The 20,836-nt window shown below is 41.8% G+C and overlaps 1 protein-coding gene across 7 annotated transcripts in view; it reads left to right on the top strand.

Annotated features, from left to right (window-relative positions):
- Positions 1-20,836, top strand: part of LOC118701480 (transportin-1-like) — a 176,161-nt gene that overhangs the window by 21,621 nt on the left and 133,704 nt on the right. For all 7 annotated transcript variants that reach the window (XM_036406109.1, XM_054517748.1, XM_036406107.2 and 4 more), the window contains exons 2-5: positions 885-1,024; positions 1,229-1,342; positions 4,268-4,343; positions 11,918-12,067. In XM_036406109.1, coding sequence (XP_036262002.1) covers positions 1,238-1,342; positions 4,268-4,343; positions 11,918-12,067 — 331 coding nt within the window. In that variant the 5' untranslated portion in view covers positions 885-1,024; positions 1,229-1,237. The remainder of the gene's footprint in view (positions 1-884; positions 1,025-1,228; positions 1,343-4,267; positions 4,344-11,917; positions 12,068-20,836) is intronic.

Raw genomic sequence — 20,836 nt, 5'->3', positions numbered from 1 at the left:
TAAGGCTGTGATGTGCAGCATGTGTGTGACACTCATATTGAGTACTGTGCCACAGGAGAGCAAGCAGAAAGTTTTCACTGAAAGGGGAATGTTAGCAGGATGATTACAAACACAATGACTAAAAATAAGATTGTAAAAGGATAAGTAATTACTGGTTTTGATTTTCATATTTTAGACCAGTTTTAATCAGTGTATGTTCTTATTTTGCCCAGTAGCATATGTATTTTATATATATATATATATATATAATATGTACATAACACAAATGTATTTTAAATGTATTTTAAATCCCTCCAGGGATGGTGATTCTACCACTTCCCTGGGCAGCCTGTTCCAATACTTGTCAACACTTTCTGTGAAGTTTTTTTTCCTAAAACCATTGTAGGTCCCTTCCAACTGAACTATTCTATTCTATATACACAAAAATTGCTAATTTTGACCTGAAATTTCCTCTGATATATTTTGACGCTAAGGATAAGATACACTAGGTATTCAAAGTATTTTCTTTCCCCCCTTCTTGTGTAGTTGGTCTTATTTCCTCTTTACACGTGATATTGAGAATTTATGAAATCTATCCATCATTAAACTAAATCATGTGGAAGTAAAGCAGACAGCAAAGCAGGTACCACGTTCTTAACTCTTCGGTCTGCATTCGCATCCCCACTTCGTCGTGGGCTGCAGCCTCCTAGGTCTCTGACAGGTATTGCGGGTGCGTGGCCGCAGCTGTCCCGAGGAGGCCGGGCGGAGGCTCTGCTTCACCCTTTGCTTGTTGGGGCTTCCGGAGCGTTCTCTCTGGTTTCGGGTGGTGGTGGGGAAGGGCTGTGGATGAGGTACCCCGTTTTTCCCCGCCCAGAATTGAGGTGCTCGCCTTTTGTCGCGCCCAGGCTCCTGACGGTCTGGAACGCACAGGGGAAAGGCTGACGGCGGCGCTGGCGGGCGGGGCGTGCGTGGCGCTAGGACCCAGGAGGACGCAAGGCGGCTCTTAGAGCGAGATCGCCGTGACTCAGTCCGTGTACTGGAGCAGGTTAGTGCTGTCCTGTGGGGCCAGGCTCGGGTGAGAGCAGGCCGGGCATCATGCCGCCAGCCAGCTAGCTAGCGTGCTTGCTTCCTCCCTCCCTCCCTTCCTCCCTCCCTTCCTCCCTTCCTCCCTTCCTTCCTCCCTTCCTCCCTTCCTTCCTGGGGCCTGCCGCTCCGCTAATCGCGCCCTCTTGTTTGATGTTTTTTTCAGCAAGCCAAGATGGAGTATGAGTGGAAGCCTGATGAACAGGGGCTTCTACAGATCCTGCAGCTGCTCAAGGAATCGCAGTCTCCGGACACCACCACGCAGAGAGCCGTTCAACAAGTATCCTTGGTCGAGGCCTACACCGCGGGCGGGCGGAGCAGGCAGAGCGGGGCTGCGGCCGTCCGGGCGAGCGCTAGGGAGGCTGGGGACTCTGGGTAGGGGGCAGCGCGGCCACAGACCAGTGCTGTGGTAGGCAGGTGGCGGCCGGGCCTTTCCGGGGAGCCGCCACAGCGAACTCTGTGGGCTGAGCCTCCGCTTGAGCGGGTGGCCGTGGCGCGGCATTTGAACCGCTAAGGCGGCCTACTGTTGCGAGCCCTGAGCCAAGGTTCGTTTTTTTGGGTTTTTTTGGGTTTTTTTTTGGTTGTTTTTTTTTTGTTTGTTTGTTTGTTTGGTTTTGTTTTTGTTTTTTTTTTTTTTTTTTTTTAATTTTTAAAGCCCTGGCTCCTTTGTGGCTGCTTTGGTATCTGCTACCTTTCCAGATTACTCCATGCTGGGCCGCTGCCAGCACCTAGCCCTTATTCTCTGCATATCCCACCGAGAAGGCCGGAGCGGGGGGTGGGGGGGGGGGGGGTCCTCTGCTCGCCAGGCAGAGTTGATGATGTGGCGCGGGGTATCTGTCGCCCCTGCAGCAAAGCAGGGGTGAGCAGGGGCTTCCTAAACTAATCCAGCGCTAGGATTCACGGCAAAAGCCAGAGCTGGTGGGAGGAGCGTTCCTGGTGGAGCCGACTGCACGCTCTCCGTGACCTGCTGGCTCTGACCGTGTTTTGCTGTGTTGTGAGGATGTTTCTGCCTAGAATCCTGAGCCTGAAATACTGTTCGTTACACTTTTTACATCTTACAGGAAGAGTGAAATCTACCCTATGTGGCTTGTGCAGCTTTGCAGTGCATTTTGCATTAGTGTTGTGGATTCTTGGTTTGTTGTTTGGGTGTGGAGTTGTTTGTTCCCCCCTCAGGTCTCTCTTGACTGTAGAAGTGATGAAATAGCAAGGTTTTAAGGACCAAAGACTGAAAGAGGAAAATTTCACATTAAGTCTAGTAGAAGCATAAGTCTTGAAAAATAAAGCTCTCATCTACTGTCTCCTGTTCCTTAAGCTAACTATAGAGGTGCTTTAAAATATCTAGAAGTCCTGAAAGGATATCCTCCTATGAAGAATATGAGTTTAGCATCTTGATCTCTTTTTATTTAAGGCATTTGCTTGAAAGTCTTCACAAAAGGCAACAAAACATTTATGTAGGTAAGAATACGTATGTATGTTGTGTTAGGAGTTTAGCTTGAAGCCAAATTTGCTCGACTTCTTGGCTTTTTCCTAGTAGATATGGTCAAACCTTGGAAGGCTTCTGTTCTTACCTGAAAGGTGAAGGTAGATTTCACCTTGTTTTTGCAGCTGTATTTCAGATTCCTAAGATGGTATTGAGTCCTATGAAAAATACTATACAGAAGTCGCTAAGTGTTCTTGTGGTAATCACATATTCTCTGAACAGAGAGAGACACAGCTCTCCCAGGATTTTCCTGAGAAGCTGTGAGAAAGCTCAGAGAAAGTAATTGTTTTAATTTCTATCTCAATCTCTGCACCTGGTAGGCAATCTCTGTTTGTCAAAAATGTTTACAAGAAGGACTTGTCCCTTCTTGACCAATAGGTGAGAGAAGTTTCCTAAAGGCCAATCAGGTCTTAGGTCCACCATTGTTTCTATAAGAACTGTGAATTTCTAATAAAAAGTGCCTTTTCATGCCTTCTGACGATGGAGTCTCTGTGTCACCTTTGTCTGTCCCCTATACCCCTTCGGTGATATCTTCTGATAATGCCCCAGATTTAAACAGGTGCTCTTTAGTATTTCAAATACAAAGGTGATTATAGCAGCAGTGATTATAATGTAGCTTTCATGTAAAATTGCATTTTAAAGGTCTGCTTCAAATAATGGTATCTGGCTTTTGATCAGTGCAAGGCCCATCAATGTCAACATCATTATGTATGGTCAGGGTTTAGCAACTTTGAATATTTAGAGCTTTAGCTGTACAGCAAGTAAAATAAATGCCTATGAAGCAAATAATCCTACTAATTCTAAAAAATAATTTTTTTGCTAAATGTCTTCATTGTTTGCCATACTGATGATATCTAGTATATTTGGTAACTGCATGCTTATGACATAAAATATTGTTGAGCATGCTAGTAATTAATACCAGGGTGTGAGAACAAGATACAAGGAGAATGCCAGAATGCTGTTCTAGGCAAGCAGTGGCAGAATACTTGGAAATTTGAGGCAAAAGTAATGACAAATTTTAGAAAAACAGCTATGTACCTTCTAATTGTTCAGAAACATAATAATTCTTCTTGCAGTTGCCCCAGAGAACATAGTAAAGAGGTTGGTATTGCTAGTAAGATGCTTTTTCAGAGAGGTGTCACTAGAAAATTGTTTTGTGTACAGGATTTTTTTTAAAGAGACCATGGATAAACATGAACTCCTTTGTACAAATATCTGGGCATTTACAATGAAACAGCTTCTCGCAGTTGAAAGCTCAGACTGGCTAGTTAGCATCATCAAAATGTATATGACTAATATTAAAGTGACTAGCTTATAAAAATCATCATAGTTGTATTTTAATGCTGAAATGCTTTTATTTATTGTGGAGTAAAAAATGATGTATTATATGATTGTGCCTCAGTGGATTCCTTAGGTTTTGTTGACTTTTAAGTGCAAATTTTGAAATCTAAAACTGTGCAGAGGAATGTAGGGGATTTGGGGAGGGCAGGAATTTCTGTGTTCCTGGATTCTTTTCTCAGATTTCAGCATAACTAAAGAGCTACTGCTTCAGTATGAAAATTACAGAAATTGTTTTTAAAGTGTTCATAGCCTGTATGTTGTGAGTTTATAGTCATAGCATTTTTAAATGATGCAGTAGTACATAGCTCACTTAATCATAGTATTCAGAAAGCTATAAATGCTGTGTGTGAAGATTTTAATTTCCTTAACAGTTTTTCTCTTCAGAAACTAGAACAACTCAATCAGTATCCAGATTTCAACAACTACCTGATTTTTGTTCTTACAAAGCTGAAGTCTGAAGGTAAGTTCTTGGGATATTGACTGGTTTATTCTATTTTTTTTTATTTTAAAAATTATTTTATTTAGCTTGAAAGAAAAAGGAAACTGATTTTTATACTCAGTGTGCTGGTGGGTTGATCTCCATAGTCACATAGAAGAATTTTTTATCCTCTTGGGAATCTTTGTGGAAAAAGATCTGATAACATGGTGCTTGTAGTCTCAATCTTGAAAGAGATACCATTCTAAAATTCCAATGAAATCTTAAAAAAATGTGGGAGCATCATTCTTCTATCAGACTACAGTGAAACTGTGGAATAACTTTGCATGTCATGGTGATGAATTATGACTATACACATTATAAAACATGCTGCTAAATCCAGTTGTGATTGTGATCTCCCTAGTAATCAATCTATTAAATATTTAGAAGATTACTGTTGCAGCTGCTTGCTCAATCCCCATCTCTCCCCCACACCCTGGTGGAATGGGGAGGAGAATCAAAAGTAAAACTTATATGTTGAGATAAGAACAGTTTAGTAATTGAAATTAAAGTAAAATACAGTAATAATGGTTGATGATAATAATAATCATAAAAGGGAGAAACAAGTGATGCACAATGCAATTGCTCACCATCTGCTGACTGATGCCAGACCCCCCTTCCCAAACCCAGATCGGCCACCCTTCTGGGTAACTCCCACCAATTTATATACTGGGCATGACATTCTGTGGTGTGGAATATCCCTTTGGTCAGTTTGGGTCACCTGTCCCAGCTGTGCTCCCTCCCAGTTTCTTTTGTGAACCTCCTCACTTGCAGAACATGAGACAAGAAAAAATTCCTTGACTTAGGATAAACATGAGTTAGCAAAAAATGAAAATATCAGCATGTTATCAACACCATTCTCATTTTAAATCTAAAACACAGCACTGTAACAGCTACTGAGAATAAATTAACTCTACCCTATCTGAAACCACACAATCACATCCTAGAGTTGTCCAAATATAATGTCTGTAGAATTTTCATTCTGAAGCCTTAATTCTAAAAATAATGTAGTTTCTTACTGTTGGCTTATTTTTATGGACATTTGTACAAACTGTTTATGGCATAGTGTAGCCTCTCCCAGTTGGAAAATTCAGGCAATTCCTTGGTAATGATCAGTAATGACTATCCACCCTCAGGGCAGATCTTTTAATAACCTCCCTAGAAACCTTTTTCTTAACTCTAAACATGGTGTGGACTGCATTGAGGAGACCTGGCAGATGTAGCAGCAAGAACATGCTTTCCTTAACATCCAAAGGGAATTCAAAATTCCCCAAAATTGATGTAACAGGCCTGAAGGAGGAAAAGGGGGTAAAGTCTGGGGAAAATCATCCTCCCCTGTTCCCCCTAGAGGATGGGTACAATTATTAATGGACTCCCAAAGGTAGCACCAAGGCCGGGGCAGGAGAGCAACACTGAATACACATCCCAATTGATCTTCATTGCACTTGATGTTATCATGTCATAAACTGATATCCTATGGTACAGCAACAATGCAATCCTGATCCCTCTCCCTGCTCTGAAAAAGCACCACAAGGAGCATATACGAGAACATACACAGGATTCGGCACCACACCCACATAAACAGACCAAGCAACATTGTGACCAGTGGCTCCACACCTAATACAACAAATGGTTAGATCAAATTAGTTTCCAACCTTCTCTTGTCAGATCTGTTGTTATCTCAAGCCTTTGTGCTGCACATTGGGCACCAAATAAGGCTGTCATGGCTTAGGAATGGTACTCTCCAATTTAGTGCTCCCACTGTGTCATGAATTGAATGAGTGTTTTAATATTGCTTAAAGAATCACTGGCAAAGGTATCAGTAAAAACAAGTTTAAAATAAAAGCAAAAGCACAACAACCTTCATTGGCAAGGTTCATTCTACTAACTAGATGATTAGGGCACACAGAGGAAAAGCAAACAAAAAAAAAATCCAGTCAATCAATCCAAACTGAAATAAATCCAAAATTATCAGGGTGGGGTGGGGGAGAGATGAAAGGATAAAAAGGGTAAGGATAAAAACTAATATGGCCTAAAGGCCCAACAGCACTTAAACTTAACAGTTCTTAAACTTATCAGTACTTACCCTAACTTAAACTTGACAGCACCTTAACAGCATTTAACTTTATTTATAACTTAAACAATTTAACAAAGGATTCATATAGGATTTACTGTAGCACAACAGTAACTTTCTTACAGGTGTAATTTACAAATCCAAAGTACTTGAGAATCTCAGAGAGCAGTGTTTCCTCCACATTTGCTATAGCATATGGACACAGATATAAAGAGTCTTGTCCTAGGTTGATAAGGAAGTGAGTTTTTTGGGAGGTTGTGGTCAAACCAATCAGTGCTCAGATTTGAATATTGGCACCTGATGTGGCCACTGAAAACATGGATATGCCTCTGAGAACACAGGGGGTTAAAAAGCAGAGAACTTCCAGGGGAACTCTCTCTTGGTTCTGGGTTGGTGAAAGAGGTCAGACCTTCCCCTGCCCAGCTGCGGGCTGAGTGGGGGAGGGGAAGCCATGCGGCCCGGTGAGGTAGGCCGGGCCTTGGACAGAGAAGGGGTGTGAAGGCCCCTGCAAGATGGAAGGGTGGAGGAGCACTGAGAGGCATCGGGCAGGCCCCCCCCCCCCCCCCCCCCCGCCCGATAGAGAGAGAGAGAGGGAGAGAGCCTGTGCCTGTGCTTGTGCCACCTTGAAATTTGATATCTTGTGCTGGCAGCACTGCCGAAGGAGAAAGGGGAGGGGTGCCCGGCTGCCATGGGAGTTCTGGGCAGGCAGAGCCTGATATTTTAACCCTTTTCTTGGACAGTGAAAACTTTACGAAACACTAGTCCTCCTTGATTTGAACGAGAAGAGAGACAGACATGAAATAGAAGGAAATGGGCAAGTGTGGTGAAGGTCTGAGCAAGTGAAGGATGTCAGAAGAAGATGGGGAAGAATCCTAGGTGGGAGGAGATGATGGAGTGGCCTTTGGCTGGACTTTTCTTGCATAGCCATAGACGGAACCAATTTCCTGTAACACAGAGACTGCATTTACGGGGAGGCAATGGCTTGGAGCCAAGAGAGTGACCTGCTGTAGTGATTGCCAGTGCAGGAGAGTGACCTGCTGCAGTGATGCCAAGTGCAGGAGTGGAGAGAACAGAGAAAGATGAGGAGGGTGTGGTAGTACCCTCTGTCTTCAGGGAAGAAGATCTCTGTTCTCAAGACCCTCGGCCCCAGGGGGAGTGAAAATGGGGGAGACCTTTGTCCCAAAAGTGAGAAACTGTTGCTTTTTTGGTACTTGGCAAAGCATCCTTAAAGGGAACCCTATAAGCAGTTTTGGTCCATGAACGGTGGTGAGAGCACTGTACATGGAAGGAAGGAAGATGTCACGATGGCAAATGTTCTCTGGGCGGTGCCACATGTGACATGGAAACACAGGAGGTTTCAACTGTGTTTCCTGGGGAAGCCTATGGTACAAGAGGGACTCCTCTCTCCTTGATGAACTGAGAGTTGATTATCTAAGGGATGGTAACTTGACTGAGAATCTAAGATTTTGTCTCACTGTGCCTGGGTGGAAACTGGGGGGGGGGGAGGAGGAATATTTTGGAAGTTTTTTCATTCTGAATTTTGTGTGTGTTCCTTTTATTATAGTTGTAGGTTAATAAAGTTTTTTTTTTCTTTATTTCTAAGTTTGAGCCTGCTCTGCTTTATTCCTGGTCACATCTCACAGCAGCCATTAAGGAGAATATATTTTCATGGGGGCACTGGCATTGCGCTAGTGTCAAACCATGACAAGTCTGTACAAGGCATCTGTGAAAAATTCCTCTCAAAGGTATTGAAACACTCACTTCAGATGCCTTTGCATCTTCTCAATGGCAAAGGGTCAAGCCTTGAGGAGTGGAGGGTATCAGCCTGTCACTATCGAGTAAGAAAGTGGCACAGACTCCAAGCAGGCTGGTTTGCACAAAAACAGCTTTAATGTGAAAAACTCTTCTCTTTTATAGACAGTTCAGATGCATTCCACTTGATTGGCTAATTAACAAAAGCACTTTTCTCCCAAACAATCCTTGATGAGAGCAGAAAAACAGAGAATAGGAAAACACCACCTGCAGGTCGTTTATAATAACAAGTTATCATCCTTTCTCTACAACTCCCTAAAAGTCTCACAAGTCCGCTGTGAGAAAACTTATCTCGTTTTCTTGCTCTCTGACCAGGCTGTCACATCCACATCAGCCCAGGATTTATTGTTTTTTGGCAATCCTCCGAGAATAGCAAACTTAAGAGTTCGCTGTGTCTCAGAGGTCTCACTCAGGGAGGTTGCTGGTTGCAGCTGCTGTGGGCCAAGAGAGCTCAAAGGGTCTTATTTTGGACTGCTGTTTATAGGGTTGCAAGAGAGGGCTTTGGCCATAATTTTTCATCCTGGCCACACTTCAGGTCCTGCCATTGGGACACAACAACCCCCTGCAGCACTACAGGCTTGGGAAGAGTGGCTGGAAAGTGGCCCTGTGGAAAAGGACCTGGAGGTGCTGGTTGACAGTGGCTGAACTTGAGCCAGCAGTGTGCCCAGGTGGCCAAGAAGGCCAATGGCATCCTAGCTTGTATCAGAAATAGTGTGGCCAGCAGGACCAGGGCAGTGATTGTTCCCCTTTACGTGGCACTGGTGAGGCTGCACCTCAAGTACTGTGTTCAGTTTTGGGCCTCTCACAACAAGAAAGACATTGAGGTTCTGGAGCATGTCCAGAGAAGGGCAATGGAGCAGGGGAAGAGTCTGGAGCACAAGTCTGATGAGGAGCAGCTGAGGGAACTCAGGGGGCTCAGCCTGGGGAAAAGGATGCTCAGGAGAGACCTTGTCACTCTCTACAGCTACCTGAAAGGAAGTTGTAGCCAGGTGGGGATTGGCCTCTTCTCCCAGTTAACATGTGACTGGAGAAGAGGAAATGGCCTCAAGTTGCACCAGGGGAGGTTTAGGTTGGGTATTAAGGAAAATTTCTGCTATGAAAGGGTTGTCAAGCCCTGACATAGGCTTCCCAAGACAGTGATGAAGTCACCATCCTTGGAGGGATTTGAAAGCTCTGTGGATGTGGCACTTGAAAACATGGTTTGGTGGTGGACTTGGCAGTACTGGGTTAATGGTTAGACTTGATGATTTTAAAGGTCCTTTCCATCCTAAATGATTCTGTGTCTAACTGTGGCTGCTAAAAATAATGCTTTCATTGTGGCTTGCAAGGGCTGTAAATAGTGTGTAAATGAAAGGAAAATGCCTTTGGCTTACTTCCTGGCCAGACACAACATTAATTCTGAATAACTGCTTATGGAAGACTGGATTACTTGGATATGAGCATACCAATCAGTGGATTATAGATATGCAAGGAAATAATAATTGGACATATTAAATTAGTGTAATAATAATTGGAGAGATTTTACCTTGAATTCAGAGAGCATTTCAGGTGAACCTGAGACTGATCAAGAGTTCAAGTAAGAATGTCCTCCTTTAGGATATTCTCCACCTGATCTTTGTTATTGACGTCTTCAAAATTTTAAGCAAAATTATAAAATTACTTTATTTGACTTCCTAAGTAATAATAATAATGATAATAATACTTGTCACATCTCATAACCACATTCTGTAGTTGACAGAGGTATGTCTGCTCATCTAGTTTTTGGTATTTTTATTTAAAATTGTAAATCCGTTCTCCTAGTAAACTTTTTGGCCCTTGAAATGCAGTGCCTTGCAAGAACTTTTACATTGTTTAGAAGTTGGTAGGTATTTAAAACCTGTAGTATAGGCAAAGTTATAGAAGTCTTTTAAATATATATGCATCAGGTGGATTCCTAGTTTATGAAGTTACTGAATTCTATGTAAGAGTGATGCTTGTAAATCAATATTTATAGTTACAGAGAATGAAAATTAGTGCTTCTTGAGGAAGTGTCTTGGTTTGAAAAGACAGGTATCTTCTAAGGAAGGCAGGAGCCTTCCTTGAAATGGAAAATGTAAACCCCTTCCCTCGGAATTATTGTAATTTTGAAATTAAGGGGCTTTCAGGCAAAGATATGGGAATAGGAATAACAGTTCTTTACTAGGAAAATTAAAACCGCAAATGCAATAGTACAAACAAGAAAACAAACCACTGACAGAGTCAGAATACAACCTGACACCCTGTTGGTCAGGGTGTTGGTAGCAGTCCAATTAAATGGTGGCTGCAGTCCTCCTGAAGTGACAAATGTGGTTCTGTTGAAGCAGTGATCCTGTAGGAGGGTGTAGTTTTCCTCTGAAGGTTCAGTGGTGGTGTAGATGGGCTTGGTCTTCCTCTGGAAATCCAGTGGAGAGGAAAGCTGCTTCTCTGGGGAATCCAGTGGGAAAAGGCTCCCTGTGATGTTCCAAATCTCTGATTACATCCAGATAGGAATGCTTGGCTCCTCCCTCTGGGCAGAGCTTCTTGCAATGGGATGATGTAATTTTATCAGTCATGCAGTGACACTCAATGGCCCATTAACCGAAGATATCTCTCCGGAGGGAGGATTGATTGTGGAAGAGATCAAGAAACTGCCCAATTAACAGAAGATAACTGCCCCACCTCTAACAGATAGGAATAGAATACACACCCCCATTTCCAACCTAAGACAGGAAGACTGAAATATATTTTTAAATCTTGTTCTAATACTCGTATACAGCATTCTGGTTTTGGAACTCATAATCAGTTGATTAAAATTAATTTTAGCAATAACCCCTCTTTTTAAAAGTGCCATTTTTGTTCAACTAGCAACGGTTGCACTCAAAAGTATTTTTAATGGCCCTCAGTCAGTCATCATGGGTATGATAAGAGTCCTTGTGTTATGATGCACTAACTTGGTTTTAAAATATTTTATATTTGAAAGTTATATCTCTTATTTTTCTTATATTTCTTTGGGCAGTTAATAGTTTTGAAGGCCTATAATAGATGTGTGTAAACTGTAACTCGGTGCAAATGAACTTTAAACATCCTTACTTTTTGCCAAAATCAGGGCTTCTCTTCTGGTTTGGGCTGAGGTAGAGTTAATTTTTTCACAGTGGCTGATATGGGACTGTGTTTTAGATTTGTACTGGAAACGATGATAACACAGGGATGTTTTAGTTACTGCTGAGCAGGGCTTACACAGAGCCAAGGCCTTTTCTGCTTCTCACGCCAACCCACCAGTAGGTAGGCTGGGGGTGCACAACTGACCAAAAGCTAAAATGCTGATTAAAATTAGCTTTATAGGCTGATTTGGATTGTTGTAAACTTTAAATTTTAATTTCCTTATACTATAATCCTTTCTATGTAGAACATCCACATCTCACTTTCAGCATGCTTCAGAAATAATACCAAGTTACTTATGCCCTTGGTTGAAGAACTAAACATGAATCTGCTCACAAGTGAACTCTAAAACTAAAAAACTTTGCTATGTAAATTGATGGTTGTATTTGGAAGGAGGGATAAGGAAATAAAGATTAATATTTATCACTGTAAGCTTTGATCTTGTTGCATTGTTCTGCAAATCTACTTTATCCTAAGAACTGATGGAAGTTATAAACACAATTATTTTCTCTTGCAGATGAGCCAACACGTTCCTTGAGTGGTCTCATCTTGAAGAATAATGTAAAAGCACATTTTCACAACTTTCCAAATGGAGTAACTGACTTCATTAAAAGTGAATGTTTGAACAATATTGGTGATTCCTCCCCCTTAATTAGAGCTACTGTAGGTAAGTTTACTCTTATTACTGTATTCTGCTCACTGAAAATGTTACTGATATAAGTGAGAGCTGTGCTAGTGAGAGTTATTAAACTCCTAAACCTATTTGCTTCTGATAATTGTCACAACTACATCATGATTTGATTCTGATATTAATCTTCAGTGTGGATATACAAATATATTTTTCTTTCCTATTTTCTTAAAACTGAATTAGCAATTCTGTTCGTATCTCTTGAAATGTGACTGAACATAAGTTTACTTGAATCTTCTAAAATTCAGCTTGCTGCCAATTTTTATACCAAAAACAGGAGTAAGGTAAAGGTTCTGAGTTCAGAATTATTTCAGCAATCCACTTGCATTAGTAAAACACTTCTGTTTGTGGATTTCCTCTTTGCTTCCCCATATGCACACCTCTTCAGGGAATCATTACACCAGATGTTACATACATTAACATAATGAGTTTATGTTTTTTAAATAGCTTCTGTCAGAAAACAGTAGATAATGTGTGGTGATCAGAACACCAGCTACAAGTGTTTTTGTTGTATGGTTGGTTTTTTTTTATTTCCTAAATCCTGTGGTTTAGTACATCTCTTCCATAACATGAATATTTGTTATTTTTACTTATTTCTAGGTAATGTTGATTTTCTGTCTGCTCTTTGAGAATATGATTTCCCCCAATTATTGCAATTGTAATTGTCCTTGTCCACCCCAAAAACTAGAAGAAAAAGTGAAATTAATGTATATTTAAGTACAGTAGAGAAAAACAGGGATTGGATGCAAGTTCAGAAAGGCATTCAGCCTGTGTCAGCTGATTTCTGTTATAAAATAATGTCATAGTTTCACCCCTAAGTAACTAAGTACCACACAGATGCCTGCTCACTCCCCCATCTGTCCCCCCAGTGGGGAGGAGAATCAGGTTGAGATAAGAACAATTTAATAATTGAAACAAAATAATAATTTCAATAATAAAATTATACAAATAATATTACTAATAATTGTCACAAGAAAGACATAGAGTTACAGAAGCCAAGAGAAACAAGTGATGCGCAATACAGTTGCTCACCACCCACTAACTGATGCCCAGCACATCCCTGAGCAGCATTTGGCCCCTCATAGCCAACTCCCCCCAGTTTATATACTGGACATGATGTTCTATGGTGTGGAATATCCCCTTAGCCAGTTCAGATTGTTATAAATGATCAACAAGAAAGCCAAATCAATAAATGCAAACGATTTTATTTTTGCGACCAAAATACAGTCCTCAAAAACCACAGTCAATGAGACAGCATTGAGCCCGGGGTCAGCGCTGGGTGAACCTATATCCAACCTCTATCATCGGATCCCCCTCTGTTCACGAATGCTGTTTCCAGCGGGGCTGTTTTGTACAGTTTTTTATGCCTGAGGCAGAGGTGTCCCGATTTCTTTTGTAACCCCACATATGTATGAAGGTTTCTTTTCACTGTGCAGGACTGGACAATTGCTGTTTCCTGGGTAGTGGCAGGCGCTGATCATGTCAGGGGAAGTCGTGTATTCAGATGTATGTTCCTTGGCGCCTTCGGTTATCTTGATTGATGATATCTACCAAGTGATGATCGTCGTTGGGTGTTCCCTGATGGCTCCGGAGGAAGCCCATCTCCATGCTGGCCACGTTCTTTTATTAGTAAATGAGGCATTGTTCTCCTGCTGCCACCAGGAGTTTTGTAATTCCAATGTGGTAATCTGTCTCCGGGTTGCTCATGGTCAGAGGCTCGTTGGATGTTAGATTCCGTTTACAATTTTTATTTCATACATTTTCCCCTTAAGCATGAATTACTTTATAATATATATTATAAGATCAACTGTCCCAGCTATGCTTCCTCCTGGTTTCTTTTGTGCAGCTCCTCACTGGCAAAACATGAGACACTGACAAGCCCTTGTCTCAGGGTAAGCACTGCTCAGCAACAACCAAAATATCAGTGTGTTATCAGTATTATTCTCATACTGAATCCAAAACACAGCAATGTACCAGCTACTGAGAAGAAAACGAGCTCTCCCAGCAGAAACCAGAACATTTTCCTCCTCTAATTCCATACCATTTACATCATGCCAGGTCACACAGTTCCCAGTTCCCCATCACCTGTCTTTTGATAGATATACACACACATATACTCCCTTAGTCTATGGACTATGGGCCCTGTAAGTCTGTTGAGTTCATTCACTCCAAGTGCCAGGTCCTGCAACTCCATGCAGTGCTACAGGCTTGGGGCAGAGTGGCTGTTTTGTGGCAAAGTAGGACAGTTTCAGACAAAGTTTATTAGAGAAGCCCTCTGGTTGAGTAATGAGGTGCAGAAAAGACCGCCTTGCTTTCTAAAACTCCTCAGAGAGAGGAGCCTAGGTGCAGCTGGATCCAGTCTTAGCCCCAGACTTGGTTAACAGTTTTCGTCTAAAGGATTATATAGGTGTAAATGAACCTTTATAGAACTTTATCCTGCAGGATTAAGGCTGACAAACCAGATGTATTTATATAAATATATATATGACTTATTATGGTAATGATTAGATAAAAATATCTTAATCAGAATTATTTACTGCACAGTATAGGAGTTATAACGTCTAGTATAGTATAGTGTACTATTTTGAAGCAATATTAAAGCTAGTTAAAACAGTTAAGTAGAGATTGATGTTACTCACTCATACCAATGATTGTGAACAAATCTCTTTTACTTGGCCTCGAGGAGCAACCTTGAGAGGTGTCCCCATTTAAGGGAGGAATCTCCACAGATACACGTCAAGGAGAGGTATGTTAAAAGACCCTGGCATTAAAATTTGGGACTGGACTTTTATAGTATAAAGTGATTGACTGTCAGTCATATGTCTCCAGACCAGCTTTGTCAGCTCAGCAGCTTTAGATAAATTATCAGTAGTATAATTTGTTCCTTTATCTGGGTATTTTACCAGGTCTACCACATCTTCATCTCACTATCAGGGTGTTAAACTTTGGGATTGATGAGTCACACTGGTTTCAGCATTGTTCAACACCAAAAGCAGCAGGACTCCCCCTCCTTCATTTATCTCTGATAACTTTGCAAATAAGACATTGCTCAAGTTGTTTTCCCCATTCCAGGCAGAGCATCCTGCTACACTCTACCATGTGACTTCAGTCAATTGTTGTCTCTTTAAATAGTAATGCAGGTATCTCTTGCCTTCATGCTATAAAAGCATCCACTGCATATATGTACATTATCCTTAAATATGTTTAGGTACATCAATCCCCTAAGGTTTACTATTTTAACTCATGTGGTTTGATAGTATTAGCTATTTTATAATTATACATTACATGTTTACACACAAAGTTATTATCAAAATCAGTTAGAATTTATTCAGAAATATTAAACAGAGCATAATACAGAGTTAGGTATCGATTTTGGCAAAAGAAACACTTGTTATTTCAATTTATATACTTCTGGAAGTATCCTTATTTGTTGGATTAGGTACCACACCTATTGTAGTGGTTTTGGTTTGCCAACTTAAGATTTCCCTAATTTTAAGATTTTCTGGTTAATGCATTAAAGAGTGTGGTAGGTTTTGGTACTGGTCAATTACATACGTACTTACTTCCTGTTGTGAGATAGGATTAGGAGAAATGCAAAGTAGGCTCAAAATTTTAAGAGGGTATAATAAAAATTTTATTAATAGTAACTAAAAGAAAAAAAAGTAGTAAGAATCAAAGCAAACCCTTCAGAACACTTTTCCCTACAACTTTTTCTTTTCCATTGACAATGTAAAGAAACAAAACTTTTTACTACCTCTAAAATAGTCTTTCTTCAGTTTACTTAGGGAGAGATGTTCTTCTTGTTAATGTTATGGAGACTTCTCCACAAGAGGAAAAACAGTTCTCTCACGGTTCTTAATTTGGTCACGAATAGCAGCCTCCCAGGGGAAATCTGCTATTGTGAAGCCCCTCTCATTTTCCACAAGCCTTCCCACAGCTTGTTCATGGGCTATGTTGACTTATGGGGTATTGTTTTAAAGATGAGTTGGTTAACGGCAAACGTTCTCATTATCTATCTCTAAAATCATCTTCATCCCTGGGAACAGAAATCATCTTCTCCTGGGGACACAGGACTACTCTTCTCTCTTTCTGTGTTCAAACTTTTCATGGGATCAGAGCTACTTTAATATCTATTTACTTTAGCATAGAGGTTTTTGCTCAATATCAATTTGAACCCTTCATCTCCCCATAGTTTTATGTGTTATAGGGAAAAGAGTATTTTTCTCCATAGCTTACAAGAGGATTTTAGCTCTAAAATTAAGGCATCTCCTCATCCCTCCCATCTGGGATTTAATTTCATCCTCACTGACCATGATGTTTTCATGTTGTTCCTTTATATGCTTGTATTTTGTTCCTTTCTCTCACTCGAGGGAGGATTGAACTACTGAAAGGGTTAACATGTCGCCTGGAGCCTGCAGATGGTCAACCTGACTTGTTGGGCTGGCTGCTATAGACTGTAGGAGCTGTGGCTGGAGGGGTGGCTCAGATTTAATCAGCCAGGCTAGAACTCAGCAGCGGCAGTACTCTTGGAGGGGGGGAGGTAGTGGTTTCTCCTTCCCCCTACCTGACTGTTGTGGGCAACTTCTACGGGGGTAAAATCCCAGCGCCAACCCGGGGCTGCTCCTGGGGTCCAGTGGGTTTGGCTGGGTCCCAGGCTGGGGGGGGGGGTGTAGCAAGCAGCTAGATGTTAGCAAGGCCAGCTCTATCCGGGGCCCAGGGGAAGGGAGTCCAGCCCCGGAGCAGGGCTGTCCGGCCTGGCCCCGTGGTAAGGGTCGCCCACTTGTGTTACTTCGCTCCCAGCAGGAAGGGAAAGAGGAAGTTCCCGGGCTTCTTTAGTCTTTTAACATGTGTTTTTCACAGAGACGTGTCTAGTTTACTAGTGGTTGGAAGCTTTGCATTACTTCCTTAAATGTCTCTCAGGCAAAACCATGACACATATATACACTGATTACTAATAAAAACCAGATTCCGATTAATAACAATATTACAATAACAAGTTGTAACATTAAGTCCAGAATGCCCATTGTGGTTGGAGACCATCTGTGTGAGTTGATGCAGACAGGTGGCCAAAACAACCACAAAACAACGGCTGAAATGCAAGAAATAAATTTATTTCATTACCTCACTAAGTGGAGGATCCTGAAGCAACACCTGGGTGGAGACACACAAGTAGGAACACAGCACCATTAGACTCAGTCCTTCCTAGTGGGTGATGGAGCTGCTGTTTGCACCCATTTATCAAGGACCTACACACACGTAGTTTGCCACTATGCTGTGATCTCCTCTGTGCTTTTTATGACCTCTGAGATTTGATCCTCCATCTATTAAGACTGTGAGTTCAAGCATGTCTGTGAGAGTGTCTCCAAGTCTCTCCAAACAGCTATGTTATCTCTACACAGAGATTCTACTTCTCATAACAGACAGAGGATAAACAGCAGTAGGCATAATACATGGAGTTTCCTGCACTGTTATTCTCTGGGCCTTGGCATTCCCAGCTGCAAGGTCCCTTGAGCAAATCTACCATCCTCCTCACCATTCTTCTGCTTCTGTTTCCTCCCAACAGCATCCTACCCCCTCTCTCAAAAGACTACTGCCACTGGGGCTGGAAGTGTAGAAAAGGGTAATTTGTAGAGGCACTTAATGGAGCAAATAGAAAAAAAGGAATAAATAATGGTCTAAGGTAAATGTCCCAGTCCTCCTGCTGGAGAATTAAACCACTCAGCTTGCAAGGCACCACCAATAGGTTGCCTTAGTGAATGAATGAAGTCCTGTCGATGTCAAATGTTCCTCTCAATGCAGCTGATTCAGCAGTCATGTTGAAACAGCACATGCCCTCAAACTCAGAACAGTGTATGTGGTGTTGAGACAGGAGGTAGGTCATCAACAACTGATCTGGCGAGCTGGCGAGCTTACCAGCTGTAGTGCCGTTACTTCCACATACAGGGCAACAGTTGCCTTTGATGTCCAATTTAAACCTTAGGTGAAGGCATACCCCAGGTGCTCTATATTTGTTACTTGGAGAAGGAAAAGGAAAAAAGTTACCACACATAATTTTTCATATAGTAAACCTGCAGAAATCTATCCAGAGTATGTGCATGTCATACAAGTCTTCAAAGCACGACAAACCAACCTGTGGTAAGGAAGGAAAATAGGAGTGTCATCTCCTTCCAGTAATACATATACTGTTGCCCCAGCTCCTTCAGCTAAAATTACTCCAGGCCTGGTAGCTTGAGATGGGCTGATTGCCCACACAGATTGAAGAGGTTTGGTTTACGCTTTTTCAGACCAAACTTCAATTTGATGGTGGGTTCACGGCACCAATAACAGAATTCCAGCGCTGTCCTCCTGATAAAGCCCTGGTAGTTGTTGAAGATATCTGAAATACAAAACTCGAGAATCTGATATTAACAGAGGATGTAGCATAAGGGGAGAAGTTGGAGTATAGAACCATACTGGAATGTCAGGGGTTTAAGCAATCTCAAACACACTCATTTGTGACAGTTATTACATGAATTTTTATATCTACACTAACAGACTCTAGTCCCACCACACAATCCATTGGTGCAAACAATTCCATTTTCCCTGTAGTTGATATTTTGGGAGAGATACCATCTGGAAGAACCTCAATCCTCACCATGTTTAGTACTGGAGGTGACCTGATGCAGTTACAGGGCATTTGGTTATGAATATTTCAGTTGTTTAACAAAAAAACTGCTTTTGTAAGTTGTGCACTCCACTGTTGTAAAGTTTTAGTACTGGTTAAGTTTTTCAGTTGTTCCTTCCAACATCCCATTCATTCTTTCAATCAGTCCATTATCTTGAGTTTGATAGGCAATGTGGAATAGCCAATCTATTCCCAGGCTTTGAGCACCGTCTTGGACATTACATCCCCTCTAGTGTGTTTCTTGGTCACTCTATTTGATGAGGAGGTCTGCATTGATGATGGAGTTGTTCTAATGCTTTAGTTGTGCTGTGTTGGTTGATATATTTGATGGCATTAGCAAAGAGCAATCCTAACTGTACCTACAGCAGTGAATACATATTGCCACCCCCTTGATGGGGGCAAGCAACCTGCCAGGTAGTCAAAGTCCACTGTCCCTGCTTTATTTTCCCCCAGGGCCTATATAATGGCCTTAAATGCAGCTATTTACAAATAGTAAGTGCAGTTATGTTCAAATGTCTAATATACATGTAATGGCAGAGGGGTTTGGTTCTGGACAATATTCTAAGTGCATGCTGTAAGAGCTGACTGATGTCCACAAGCATCCATAGCTTGTATCATCTACTTCCCTATTATTTTGTGACTCGAGTAATCCTTCTAATTGGCTGAGACCATGTCTTACTTTTGAGGGATGTTCTTGTACATGTTGCCAAATTTGTTGTCATAAATCTGCCCCCATTACAGGGTATTTCTGTACATGCCAATCGTCTCAGGCCCAGCAGGGTAACAACATTGTGAGGCTTTTGTATACAACCCAACCGTCAGTGTATAAGTAATATACTTGCCCTTCCAAGATGGCAAGGGACACTGTGACCAACTCAGCCGATTGACTAGATGCCTGTACACTAATTTGCCATAGTATGAGTCCTGGAACTGGACCACATGTAACTGCTCTCCATTGTCTCTGTCCAGTGGCCGTGTATGTTGCTCTTCTATCAGTAAACCAGGCATCTTTCCTGTGCTCTTCTGTTAACTTGTCCTAAGGGGGTGCTTTGTCCACAGGAGATACAGGGAGATCTCTGGGGGAAGGGGGGGGGAAGATTCCCCCAGGGCAGGCACAGTTCCCAGAAAGGTGGCATGTGGAGTGGTTACATGCAGTTTCCACAGTAAAAATCGTTGCTGTAAATAATGTTTGCATTTCCAATGTGTGGTTGCCTGGGCCACCCCTATGTGAGCCTCAACAGAATTATCAGTTACCCACCCATGAATGGGAATGGGTGTGTGTACAGTCACATTATCTTGGCCTATGATCCTTTCCGTTTCGTGCAATGCCCAAACTACAGCTAGAATTTGGTTTTTTATTGGGGCATAATGTGTAGCAGAGCCTTGTAATACTTTAGACCAAAATCCTATGGGTTCTTTCTGATTTTTTGGCCCAGCTGTCTGCTACAATCCTTACAAGATGGTCATCTAGAATTGTTACTTCTAGTTCAAAAGGATTTCCTTGCCTAGGAGTGTACAATTGGGCATGCTCAATCAAAGAATTCTTTCAGGCATCAAAGGCTTCTTGTTGTTTCTTGATCCATTGCCAAACATCTTTCTTCCCAGTCCATTTCTGCAGAAAGCGCATCAGTACCGCTAGATGTGGAATAAATGTTCTTCACTACCCTAAAAGTCCCAGGAAAGCTTGCAGTTGTTTCACCATGGTCAGTACAGGGAATTGCTGGACTGTTTGCTGGACTGTGTTTGGTATTTCTCTAAGCTGCCCATGCCAAACTGTCCCCAAAACTGTACAGTTGTACTAGGGCCCTGTATTTTCTATGGATTAATTGCCCAGCCTCGGTCTTGTAAGCAGGCTTTCAGCAATTCAGCATCTGCCTCAATTTCTTGTGACTGCACCATAATCAATGGATCATCAATATAATGGTGAACAGTGACAGCACCGGACCACAGTGCTACATCAGCTGCCACCATCTGGTGGCAAATGGAGGGACTGTGTTTACATCCCTGAGGCAATACCTGAAAAGTATACATTGCTTTTGTTGCCAGGTAAAGACCAACTGATCCTGAGTCTCTGAAACAATAGC

This window comes from Molothrus ater, chromosome W (genome assembly GCF_012460135.2).
Source record: "Molothrus ater isolate BHLD 08-10-18 breed brown headed cowbird chromosome W, BPBGC_Mater_1.1, whole genome shotgun sequence".
In the NCBI taxonomy this organism is placed as follows: Eukaryota; Metazoa; Chordata; class Aves; order Passeriformes; family Icteridae; genus Molothrus; species Molothrus ater.
The sequence above is the reverse complement of the archived record's forward strand: the minus strand, read 5'-3'. Positions and strand labels throughout refer to the sequence as shown.